Source organism: Leopardus geoffroyi, chromosome A1 (assembly GCF_018350155.1).
Source record: "Leopardus geoffroyi isolate Oge1 chromosome A1, O.geoffroyi_Oge1_pat1.0, whole genome shotgun sequence".
NCBI classification, from domain to species: Eukaryota; Metazoa; Chordata; class Mammalia; order Carnivora; family Felidae; genus Leopardus; species Leopardus geoffroyi.
In genome coordinates this window covers 197325939-197338575 of record NC_059326.1, presented here as the reverse complement: position 1 = coordinate 197338575, position 12637 = coordinate 197325939, and the positions used below count along the sequence as shown (strand labels likewise).

General features: G+C 50.1%; 1 protein-coding gene across 4 annotated transcripts in view; it reads left to right on the top strand.

Annotated features, from left to right (window-relative positions):
• The first annotated feature begins 1763 nt into the window (after window positions 1-1763).
• Window positions 1764-12637, top strand: part of AFAP1L1 (actin filament associated protein 1 like 1) — a 62461-nt gene continuing 51587 nt past the window's right edge. For 2 of the 4 annotated variants that reach the window (XM_045437604.1, XM_045437576.1), the window contains exon 1: window positions 1766-1936. In XM_045437604.1, coding sequence (XP_045293560.1) covers window positions 1921-1936 — 16 coding nt within the window. In that variant the 5' untranslated portion in view covers window positions 1766-1920. Of the gene's footprint in view, window positions 1937-12637 lie in introns of all 4 variants that reach the window. The other 2 variants (XM_045437594.1, XM_045437586.1) reach the window with 2 other exon arrangements.

Here is a 12637-nt window from a genome sequence, read left to right as displayed (position 1 = left end):
TTGTTTCCAAGTGTTTCGGAGTTCAAACAGTGAATTTTGGGAATTTAATCCACTTGTAAATTGTCGGTTGTCTGCTTTAGGATTTAAAATGTTTTAAATATATTTTATTTATTTTTGACAGACAGAGACAGAGCACAAGTGGGGGAGGGGCAGAGAGCGAAGGAGACACAGAATCAGAAGCAGGCTCCAAGCTGTCAGCACAGAGCTGGACGCGGGGCTCGAACTCACAAACTGTGAGATCATGACCTGAGCCGAAGTCGGACGCTCAACCGACTGAGCCACCCAGGCACCCCTGCTTTAGGATTTAAACTGACCTTTTCAAATTGGAAAAGTAGGCAGGAACAAAGAGGAACTTGGAAAATAATACTGCCTCACATTTTTATAGCTATTTATGGTTTAAAAAGTGGGTTTGTACCATCATTTCGTTTGCTCTCTCAACAGCTCTATGAGGTCAATAAAAGGTCTCCCAAAACACAGATGAGCAAACAAGTCTTGTTCGCTTGGTAGAGCAAGACCTCACACACAAGTTTTCAGACTCAAATCCTATCGTTTTTTTTTTTTTTTTGCCAGCACACCACATTTCCTCCGAGTGCTCACGTATACACGCTACAAACAAAAGCCATACAGTTTTTTGAAGACAGCGTTAATTTCAACTTGCCATAAAAGCAATGGAGGAAATAATTCCCAGTCCAGGAAAGTGCAGGATACTCTTTCCCAGCCTGCTCTTGTCTCTCTGCCTTTGTACAAGGTGTTCCCAATGCCAGGATGTTCTAAGTTAAAGGAGTTGCCTAGTCAAAACTGAAAACAGAGACTTGGCCCCTCTTCGGAAGGAGGGGTGTCTAGGAGGAAAACTGGGCTTGGACTTCACTTTATAAGAGGTCTTCAATGTAGACATTTGATATCGTCTGTAAATGAGTTATCCCTCTTTCCACAGAGATACACTAAATAGGATGAAAGAAGCTGACATTCTTTATACAACTTTAAACTTAAATCCCATTCCCGGACCACGCTGCCCATAGCAGTATTTTCCCTACGTGCTGTAATTATTTTGGAAAGGGCGCACTGACCTTGCACTAAATTTTGTATGCTAAAAGCATTCGTTTCCACAATGTGTATCCCTCCGTGTTGGCATTTCTTCATCTGTTAAGACACAAAGAATCTCAAAAATTGGAAGTATCCCAAGCCTGCCCACCTTTGAATCCTCTCTTGTTTCCCCTTTTCTTCGACGCTCTTCTCTTTGGAGATCTTTATTATTATTATTTCACTCTTCTCTCACACCGTTATTGACAGGGCACCAGCGCAGCGCCCTGTCCACTATCTAGAAGGTGCTCAGGAAAGACCTGTCGACTGGAGGAGATAAACCCCCAAGCCAGGAAATGAGTGGCAGCTGCTGGGAGAGGTTTCGATTGCACCGGGGAGGCGAGGGGGGGGGGGGGATGGCGGAGGGGGAGGGGGTGGGAGTGGGGGGCACGTTCTAACAGTCTAAAGATGGCATGGGCTGGGAGGTGCGAGAGCAAGCCCCCATTTCCCCAGCGGAGTGCAAGCAGAGCGGAACACCGCGTGGTCGCGGCTGGGGTGGGACGCGCGGGCACCGGGGCGTGTGAACCCGGCAGCGGGTGCCCCCCGGGCGCAGCGGGAGGGGCGCGGGGGCGTCGCAAGGCAGGGCGTGGCGCGGGCGTGTGCGGGACCCGGGACACCGGCCGGCCGCCCAGGGGGCGAGGCGTGCTCCGGGTCTATTCCGGGAGCGGCGTGGAGGGGCGGGCGCGCGCGGGCGGGGGCGCCGGGCGGGCATCCTGTCTGGGGGAGGGGACGCGCGGAGGGCGCTCCCGCGGGGCCGGGCTGGAGAGCGCAGCGCTGGCCGCCGCCAGCCCGGCCGGAGCCGCTGCGCCCTGCTCCGCGCGCCCGGGGACGGCCGGCGCCATGGACCGAGCCCGGGGTAAGAGGAGCCGCGGCGCCCGCACTTGCGGCCGCGCGGGGCGGGGAGGGAGAACGGCGATCCGGGAGCCCGCGAGGAAGACGGGGAGGGCGCGGGGTGGGGGCTGACGAGGGGTCGCAGCGGGCGCGCGGCCGGGGGTGGGAGGCCCGAGGCAGGGTGTACAGGTGCCTCCTGCCGCCGGGGCACCCCGGGTGTAGATTAGTCCCTCGCGTCGCGGGGCTGAGTCGCCTCCCGTGTGTTTCATACACTCAGAGTCTTAACTTCATGAAAGAATGCCACCCGCGCCCCCCCCCCCGGGATTCCTGAGGACAGCGAGCTCCTCCCCCCCCCCCCCCAGGCCCCTCCGGAAGAGTGAAATAGGGTTGTCAGGTTACACTCCCAAACACGGGGCCGCGTGAAGTCCCCACCGTGTGCCCCGCGAGACGCCCGGGTGACCTAAGTTTGCAGCTGCCTAGGGCGTGGAGAGAAGGAGGGGCCGGCGTGCGTGTGAGTGTGCTCGTGGGTGTCTCTGACAAGCTGTGTGACCTTAGCCCAATCCCTCTACCTCTCTGGACTAGTGACAGAGTTGGATTGATGATGTCTGCGAGGCCCCTTCTTGCTCCCACGCTTTTGCAGGAGTAGAGTGTGTTTGGTAGAAGTTTGAGGTTGGTGAGGGCTTGTGTCAGTTGACATAAATAAGAAAAGAGCAGCGCTTGAGGGGGACCCTACTTAAGAAGAGGCCAAAAGGCGCCTGTCTGGAAAGAAGTGGCCTGCTTGGGCATGTGGGCAGGGCCCAGGGCTGGGAATCAGAACACCAGGGTCCTAAATGCTGCCTCTGCCAGTGGGCGAGGTCACAGGTGTGAATGTGCTCGGTAAACTGGCTGGGGCTGTGCCAATTTGAGAAGCGTTGTTATTCTCGTTGCTATTATTATTAATGGAAAATTCCTCTGGCTCCCTGATAATCTCACACCTTTCCTCCATCTGCCGGTTTGCTGTGCTGAAGTCCCCAAGGGGGTCGGGGAGAACAGTGATGAGGGGTGTGGAAGCAGTTAGGGCGCCCGAATCAGGGATGAGCGCATGGGCAGGTTTTGTGATAAGCTGCCTGCCCTCCCAGAGAGGGAAAGCCAGGCTCAAGGAATTTCCAGCGCTCTAGGGGACGTGGCTTCCAGTTCAAGATGCTCCGGACAAGCTCTCCACCCACCTGGTCCCCGCACAAAACACTGCATACACCTTCTCTTTTCGGGCTTGGAAGGGCAGGCAGGAAATGGATGGGGCTTTTGTTTGGCTCTTTGGAGACTGAGGTTGTGATTTGTAAAGCAGTTCTCACCTGTTAACTGACTCCTGGACAAGTGTGCAAAGAGCACCCGCACTCACCAGGAAGGAAAAACAGAGAGAAGCACCTCTAATGTCCCTCAGTCCTCAATTCCCACCCCTGCATCATAGATCTAAAGCAAAAAGCACCCCCGCCCAGGAAAAGTTGTCAAATATCACCCCGCCTGGTGTCCAGTACAAAAATCCAGATCTAGCCTACCCCGGGTTGTAGGAAATGTCCTGTGTCCTCATCAGACAGACCAAGGGGACGGTAATTCGCTTAGCTTAAAATGCTTAATAACTGACACCTCCTTTAAGAAGGCTGTCTCCAGAGCCCTCTTCCTAGGGAGCCGGACTTCCTTGGACTCTGGTGGTGCTCAGAATGTTCTAGAGCTCTCTCCCATGCTGCTGGCGTGCCCAGCCCACTTTTCTTCTCCTTCACAGCTCTTGTCTCAATGTGCTGTTAACTCTAAGAGTTAGTGTTTGGACTATATGCTTAGTGTCTACCTTCGCTGCCCAAAGGTAAGCTTCTGGAAGGCTGGGAGTGGATCTGTGTGGTCACTCTGCTGACACAGTGCCTGGCACACAGGAGGAGCTCGCTGAGAGTGGTTCAGTACGTTAACTAGTGATACAAAACGCACCTGGTAGCGTACCCCACGTTGATTAACTGTAAGGTCGATTTTTTTTTAATTTTTTTTTCAACGTTTATTTATTTTTTTGGGGACAGAGAGAGACAGAGCATGAACGGGGGAGGGGCAGAGAGAGAGGGAGACACAGAATCAGAAGCAGGCTCCAGGCTCTGAGCCATCAGCCCAGAGCCTGACGCGGGGCTCGAACTCACGGACCGCGAGATCGTGACCTGAGCTGAAGTCGGACGCTTAACCGACTGAGCCACCCAGGCGCCCCTAAGGTCGATTTTTTTAAAAAGAATACACAAAAGAACAGTTCCTTGTGACTTGCCAAGGCCTTCTCCAACTGTGAGTAAGGTGGTCATGTGGCCAGGGCACAAAAGACCACTAGATCCCAAGTTGTCTACCCTGCTAAGTTATTACGAACATTATATGAATTAAAGCAAACTGTGTATGAACTAGAATGTGAAACCTGTGTGCGTTTCCAAATGAAAACATGAGACTTCAAAAATCATTCCTGCAGAACTTTCTTGTTGTGCCCCCGTCCCCAGGTGGGTGTGTGCCCTCACTTCTGTTATCAGGGAAGGTTTAAGAAGCATAGATCTCATTTCAACCCCACACCTGCCATGTGGGGAGTTGGATGTCATGCCCAAGATACTGGGGAGGAAACTACCCTTCAGTATTGATCACAACAGTAACTGAACTCATGGTCGGAAAGCAGGCTGGGCAGGTGTATTAGTTTGCTAGGGTCGCCATGACAAAATACCATAGACCAGATGGCTTAAACACCAAATGTATTTTCTCACTCTTTGGGAGGTTGGAAGTCCAACACCAAGGTGCCGCTCAGGCCGGTTCCTGTGCGGCCTTTCTCACAGGTTTGTAGATGTCCACCTTCTTGCTGTGTCCTCACGTGGCCTCTTCTCTGTGCACATGTGGAGAGAGAGAGCTCTCTGGTGTCTCTTCCTGTTCTTATAAGGACATCAGCCCTATGAGATTGAAGGCCCAACGCTTATGACCTCATTTAACCTTAAATACCTCCCTAAAGGCCCTGTCTCCAAATACAGTCACACTGGAGGGTTAGGGCTTCAGCCCATGAATTTCAGGGGGGAACAGTCCAGTCCAGAGGAGCAAGATTGGGTCACTGACGTTAACTTGTGGTCACTTGCTGCGTGGGGGACGGAGCTGGGTTTGAACCAAAGTCCTGATCTTTTTATTTTTAATTTTTTTAATATTTTATTTATTTTTGAGAGAGAGAGAGAGAGTGAGCGCATGATCAGGGAAAGGGCAGAGAGAGGAAGACACAGAATCCTAAGCAGGCTCCAGGCTCTGAGCCGTCAGCACACAGCCCAATGCAGGGCTCGAACTTGTGAACTACGAGATCATGACCTGAGCCAAAGTCCGATGCTTAACTCACTGAGCCCCCCCAGGTGCCCCAGTGAACCAACGTCTTGATCTTAGGCTTACTCCTGACTACCTCTGCTGTGGCAGGTGACCTGCCCAAGCCCTAGAGCAAGGCTTGGACGCCATATCTTCCTGCCCCTTCACACCTCAGCTGTGCTGTTCATATCTTCAACAGCAATTACTGCACCAAAGCTCAGCACCAAAGTCAACCAACTCAGGAATGAAAACAAACCTGGGAATTAGGATTTCTCTTCAGACAGGCTGTGTGTCTTCCCATGAGTAAAGCAAGATTTATACGATGCCAGAACAGACCGAAAAACCACTCAGACTATAATGAAATCCCTTTCGGTAGGATTTCCCAATTCATGAATATCGTACGAAGAGAATAACAGACTAATGGCCGTAAATACCACCTTCTACAAGACAAATTACCTTATCTTCATATGAGGATTAAAAAATACAGAGACTGATAATACCTATTTCTAGGAGTTGTTGTAAATATTAATTGCATGGAAGGTTCTTCAAACAATGCCTCGCATGTGGGACCCACTCAACCAATACTATTGTGATTACTGTCTTTTCTCACCAGACTCCACATAATAAAATCGCTTTATAAAGCTTCACTTGGCCCTCCCCCTAGCTGGTCTGACTCTGATGACAGCTTTTGAGTCCCTGCTCTGTTTTAAGGACTGAGCTAGACAGCTTCGTGTACAACTCACAGACATGGTCCGTGTCATAATCTTCTCTGTATTCTGGAGCTCCTTTGTGGAGTGTGTCTCTTGCAAATCCATTTCTGACCTTCGCTAACCAGACCACTGTCCAACTGACCTCTCTGAATGGCTGAGAAAATACTAATACATATGCCAACCTGTCCATTTTCTCTTATTTATCCTATTTATTCATGCCTACTGACTGGTTGTGTCTTCACAGTTTTACTTCGGCGAACCCTCTAGTCTTCTCAAGCCATCCTCCCCTTAAAGCCTTGGGTCTACATTTTTCCTGATTTTGTAATATGCCTTCTTAATGTCCAAGGTTCTGTCTGATCTGCCCACCTCGTGTGAAGCAACCGATTTCCCCAAGATTACTTTCCTTTCTACTTCACCACTCGTGCTTTTTCAACTAGTTGAATTCAACCCAAGATGGGAGTTTCGTTTGCAGCCTGTATTCCTTGGGAGACCATCTCATCTGCCGGCCAACTCAAGAAATAATCTGAAACTCTGCTTTTCGTTAAATGAGATTGTTGTTGTTCAGGAGACAATAGAGGCACCCATTCTAACTATTGCACCTCTGTTGGACCAGCTTTGAGAGCCATGTGAGGGAAGCCCCATCTTCCCTATCCACAGCTTCCAGGGGCCAAGCAACCTGTAGCTCCTCCTATTGGCTCGTCACACGACCTCCATCACCAAGGCCATGAATTCCCATGCGGACATACCTCTTCCCCAACATCCAAGTTCATTCTTGACTCCTTCTATCCATTACTGCCCTTCTGAAAGAAATACTCAAGCATATTCATATTTTCCATCCAAATATGTTTGTGGACATCGCCCTGGTCAGCCTAGAGACTCAGTAAACCTGAATGGTTCAGAGAATGGATAAATGTGGGTTTGAGTTTTGACTGGAACTTTCTGGCTATATGATCTTGTATGAATTGGATCAATTAATTTCTCTGAACTTCAGTTTTATTTCATTCGCAGCGTCATGGGGAAAGGTAATACGGGAAAGCTAGCTCTTAGGAAATCGTCAGTAGTGCTAGCTGTTATATTTATCATATACAACTACTTGGATTTCAGCCACTCTCTGCAACGGCCGTATGTGGCCATATGGGGCCATGAGATTTGAACTTACTCTCTTCCCCATTGAGGCTTCTTCTGCTGTCCCTGGTCACTGCTTCCACTTTCTTATCCCGCTCAGCCTCCATGGCTTTTGGCGTCTCCATTTTTGCCAAGGTTTTCTTCTGCCTCTCCCTCAAATATCAGTTTCAAACCCCACTTCTCACATGGGTGAGAACCCTGCCAAGTAAGTTCCTCCCTCCCCAACCCCTGCCAGAAGCCTATCATTATTCCATTCTGATCTTTGGTTGGGAAAAAACAATCCTGTGTTTGGATACCATCAAGTTCTCCTACCTTTCTTACCCTTCTAAAAGAAACACGCAACTGGATAAAAAAGTAAAGCCCCCGCACACGTTCTCTCTCTCTCTCTCTCTCTCTCTCTCTCTCTCTCTTCCCCCTAAGCATTTTCCTCCTTCCTTTTCTGGCCAGACTTCTCAAGTACACAGTCCGTACGTCAGCCTCCTGCTCCTTCGCCCACACTCCTTCCTGCATTCTCCCTTCCAGTCACACCTTCTGCAGAAAGCCTGTTCTTCGGGGTCACAAATGGTTCCATTTTGTCTCATCCGTCACCTCTCCCAAGCCCCATCTCCTGGATTTCTCTGTACCGCTATGGACCCTCCACTCCTCTAACTGTATTCTGCTACTTGGCGGAGATGGGGAAAGCGTGGATTTGGGGATCAAATAAGTCTAGGTTAAATAACCACTGCCCCATCCCTCCCAGAAGTCCTTCCCTCCTCCCCTCCTGCCCCCCAGTCCCACTGTTATCAGAGCTTCTCCCGCCCCAAGGCAAGTTGCCCAGCTAAGTCTGGTCCCCGCAGTCTGTAAAGCAGGAGGAAGGGCATCCAGAGTTGGGAAACTGGACTGTGGTAATATCTGCCCAGCGCCCAGTGCCTGGCCCGTGGTAGGTGCCTACTGATTGTCATTTTCCACCTTCCCCTCTGGATCGCTTGCTTTTTTCTTGTTTCGTGTCTCTTGCCCCTCTCTCCCCACCACCTCAGCCCTCTCTCTACACTCCTTCTGTAGGGAACCAAGCCGCTTTGAGGGGGACTCTCAGTGTCTATCTTCAGCCATGAGATGGGCTCCATTCCTGCCTGACCTCCTGCCTGTGGCGCATTTCCATTCGGAGGTCAACTCAAACTCCGAGTGACCCAATTCTGAACTCCTCTTATTTGAATCAGATCACCCTTCCTGTTTCTCTTTTTCTGCTAACAACACAGCCACGTGAGGAGCTATTGAAGGAAATGGGGCTGTTTGTGAACGAGACTAAATTTGAAAGGGGGACATGGGATCAGTCCTGTAGAACAGATAATAGACTCTCCAGAAGGCTGTACAAGAGAATTACACAGAGGCTGATTTAGGCTTGATCTAGGAGAAGCATCCAAATGAAAAGAACTATTCAGTACTAGAATTGGAGATGCCCAGGGACATAATGAAGCAGAGGTTGAATGGCCACAGATCAGGGAACCACAGAATGGCTCCTATGGGGACCACCGTAGCATATAGGTTAAGAACAACTGTCACTGAGGGCGCCTGGGTGACTCCGTTGGTTAAGTGTCCGACTTTGGCTCAGTTAGAATGGGTGACTCTATTGTCTCCTGAACATGATCTCACCATTCGTGGGTTCAAGTCCCACATCGGGCTCAGTGCTGACGGCTCAGAGCCTGGAGCCTGCTTCCGATTCTGTGTCTCCCTCTCTCTCTGCCTCTCCCCTGTTCACACTCTGTCTCTGTTTCTCAAAAATAAATAAATGTTAAGAGGCACCTGGGTGGCCCAGTCGGTTAAGCATCTGACTTCAGCTCAGGACATGATCTCATGGTTTATGAGCTCGAGCCCCGCATCGGGCTCTGTGGTGACAGCTCAGAGCCTGGAGCCTGCTTCCGATTCTGTGTCTCCTTCTCCCTCTGCCCCTCCCGCACTTGTGCTCTGTCTCTCTCGATCACAAATAAATAAAATGTAAAAAAAAAAAAAATTTAACTATAGATTTGATGCTGTCTTGCTGCGGGGCCCCCTGACACCAGCCTTTGTGTCCACCTGGCTCATCGTGTGCATCCTTTGCAGTATGCTCAAATATTACTTCCTCAAGGCAGCCTATCCCAATCCCCCCAAGCCACACCTCCCTTCTGTAGGTGCCCCTGGCACCCTGCGCTTCGTTCGCATTCGTTGCTATTCTCACAATTATAATCGGTTGGGGGATTGAATTAGCCGTTAATCGTTATTCATTGTTTCCTTTGCTTTCATCCTTCACCCAATAAGACCTTAAATCCTGTTGACTATTATTGAAAAATGTCTCTTGGATGGCTTCTCTCCTCTACCCTATGGGAGCTTCCTCTTTCCGCTCTCACCTTCTCCAGACTGCCCTTATGACCACTCTCTATTTGCCTGTTTGACGCCAGTTGGACTCACAGTCCTCTCCTCTGGAGCCTCCTGAACATATGCCCCCCAGAGGTCTGATGGGTGGGTCTGGAGTGAGGTTTGGGTGTGTGTGCTTTTTGCAAAGCTCCCAGGTGAGTCTGATGTGCTCACGGTTATCAGCAGTGCACTCCTTTTATCATGACCTTTGACCTTGCTCAGACACCTGCCAGGATTCCCTGTTGCTGTCGGGGGCACTGCCTTTCACGCTTTTCAGCCAAGTGACACGGCAGGGTCTGGATCTTTGGCCCAAAGTAGTCTTCTGAAATGTCTCGTTTTATCTTTAAAAAGCCAAGCAATTTTTCTGTCGCAGTCCACAATGTATCTGAACACACTGCCCCCTCCCCCCTAAAAATCTTGGCACAGTGAACCTGTAAAGATGCCGATGCTTATCTCGGGGCTTCTCCTTCCCTACCGCACTCTGAACCATCCATCTCTTCTGTGGCTTCTCACAACTCTGGCAAAAGCCCTGTGAAGTAGACAGCTGAGACATCTCCCCACCGGACAGATGCAAAAACTGAGCTTCAGAAAGATGTCCCTGCTATTATCCCTCCCTGAAAGAGACCAGCTCAGCCTCACCCACCTGTGAAAACATCCCTGCCACATTCCGCCTTCTACCTCCTCTCTGACTTGGGGTTACCCCCACCTTCCTCAGTCTTGGCTTTTAGAAGATTAGACTACAATAACTCAAATGCCTCTCCTATGTATATATGAGTCCTGGGGTCCGAGACCGTCTTGTCTTCTCGTTTCCAGTGTCTCACACACAGCAGATGTTCTATAATAACAGCCAACTGAGCGCTCACCAGGAGTCAGGCAGTCTCCATTTGTTTCTTTCTTTTTTTAAAAAATTTTTTAAAAAATGTTTATTTATTTTTGAGAGAGAGAGTATGAGCAGGGGAGGGGCAGAGAGATTGAGAGGGAGACACAGAATCTGAAGCAGGCTCCAGGCTTTGAGCTGTCAGCACAGAGCCCGATGCGGGGCTCAAACCCTCGAACTGAGAGATCCTGACCTGAGCCGTGGTGGGATGTTTAACTGACTGAGCCACCCAGGCCGCCCCGACAGTCTACATTTGTATGTGAGATCCTTTAATCCTCACACGATCATGACATCCGTGCATTTTAGCCTTCCTGCATAAAATATGCCCTTTGTTTTATTGGGGGGGAGGGGGGAATTCCATCCCAAACCGCTGCCTCCAGCTACGAGTGAAGAGCATACAGTGTGTGGCTTTCCTCTTCTAAAATCCCAGCTGGGGCAGGTATATGAATTATAAAACTGTGAATATGCTTTTGTATTAAAAGTTTATGCCAAGATCTAGTTCTGCAGTAGGCCAGTAAGTACATTCCCCGTGAAGGAATGTGGCTCGTGCCAGTGTATGAATGCGTAGATAATTTTTGATGTATTTGTGATGCTTACCTTTTTCGAGCCCCCACCCCCACAAGGGAATTCAGTGGGAATATTTATCGTGACTTTGCCCTCTGTTGCATTTTAAAGTTGTTTCCTGTAATTTACTTGCAGTAGATAACTGAATTTTGTGGTGTATCTATTCCCTTAGTATCCCTGTTTTATAGCTGAAGAAACTGAGGCTAAGAAAGGTCCAATATATTTACACAGCCCCGCCCACCTCCAAACCTGTTTTTTTTTTTTTTTTTTTCACCAAATGCTGGAGGGTCATCTCCAAGTCACTTATAGGAAGGACTGGCTAGATAAACCACGAGGACTTACTAGGTAAAGATTTCAAGGTGGAGACAGAGAGGGTGGCGGGAAGCAGGGGAGGGAAAGGGGACACCGTCCGCCAATGAGTGATATGGCCAGGCAGCTGGCATAAGATTTGATTTCGGAGCCTTTACTCTCCTCCCACTGTGGTCCTCAGAGTTCTGGTGTTTAGAATTCGAGAAGCTCTCAGCACCCCCCCCCCCCCCGGAAAGAACCAAGAGGGCCCAGGCAGGCCTTGTCGTCCATCTAAAATTCCATTTGGGGAATCCCAGCCTCGCCCCAAGTGAGAGTGGAGGTTCAGAGCTGGCCAGGCGTGATTCTTGTCCCTGGTGCAGCTGTCAGGCCGCCAGGCTGCAGCAGGGGCAGAAGGCGGCACCACATTGCAGTCATTCCAGCTGCGGGGAATTTATCGACAGCGTGCCCTGCAGGAGGCAGGCTCAGGGGCTTTTTATAGCCCTCCAAGAACCTGGGGAAAACTGATCTCTTGAGAGAGAGAAGTGGGGCACGTGTCTTTTCCGGGCACCGCGCCCTCAAACGTGTAGCCCCAGATGCCCACAGTTCAAATTAGGCAAAGAGTCAGGGCTAAGTGAGCAGCGTGGATCAGTAGGAGCGCGCCCACTGTCCAGGAGACAGAGATCCCAAGCAAACCCGGCTCCCAGAATCCCCTGCATGGGCTTCCGTCTCTCCACCTGTCAGGTCGAAGTATTATAATGCGGGGATCTGCCCCCCTCCCCTGTGGACCGAACCCAGCCCGCCGCCTCCTTTTGTACATAAAGTTTTATTGGAACACAGACACAGCCATTCCTTATGTATTGTCTATGGCAGCTTTCTCACCACAGGACCAGAGTTGAGTAGTTGTAACAGAGACCATATGTGGCCTGCAAAGTCTAAAATATGAACTCTTTGGTCCTTTATAGAAAAAGTTTGCCAACCCTTGGATTAGACTATAGAGTTTGGGAGTATCTCCCTGGAGCACGGTGGTAAGAAGGATTCCAAGGGTGTCCAGACTAAGAAATGAAGCTCTATCCTTTAGACCATACAAGAGTATGTATTTAAGACCAGTGTTGGAAGGGCCCAGAATGCCATTTACTCATGTGTTTCAAACTACTTGTAGTCCCAGAATCCTTTTGCAAACAAGATCTTACGCAATGTGGCTGATCAGGTTGAGGTAGGAATGAGAACAGAGTTCATTCCATCCCCCGCCCCCTCCAATCCCAAGGAAGCTATGCAGTTCCCGTAACTCCATTAGGAAAGCACTTGAAAATTACCTATCTAATCCTATGTGTCTTGTTTCACAGCTAGGGAAACCGAGGTTCAAGGGGCAGCATCTTGCCTAAGGACATACGATGGACCCCCAGGTTGGCTTTCCATGGAGCTACTCACGTGGTTGTGAGGTAGTCACAGAGCACAGACATAATCGCTGCTGGGG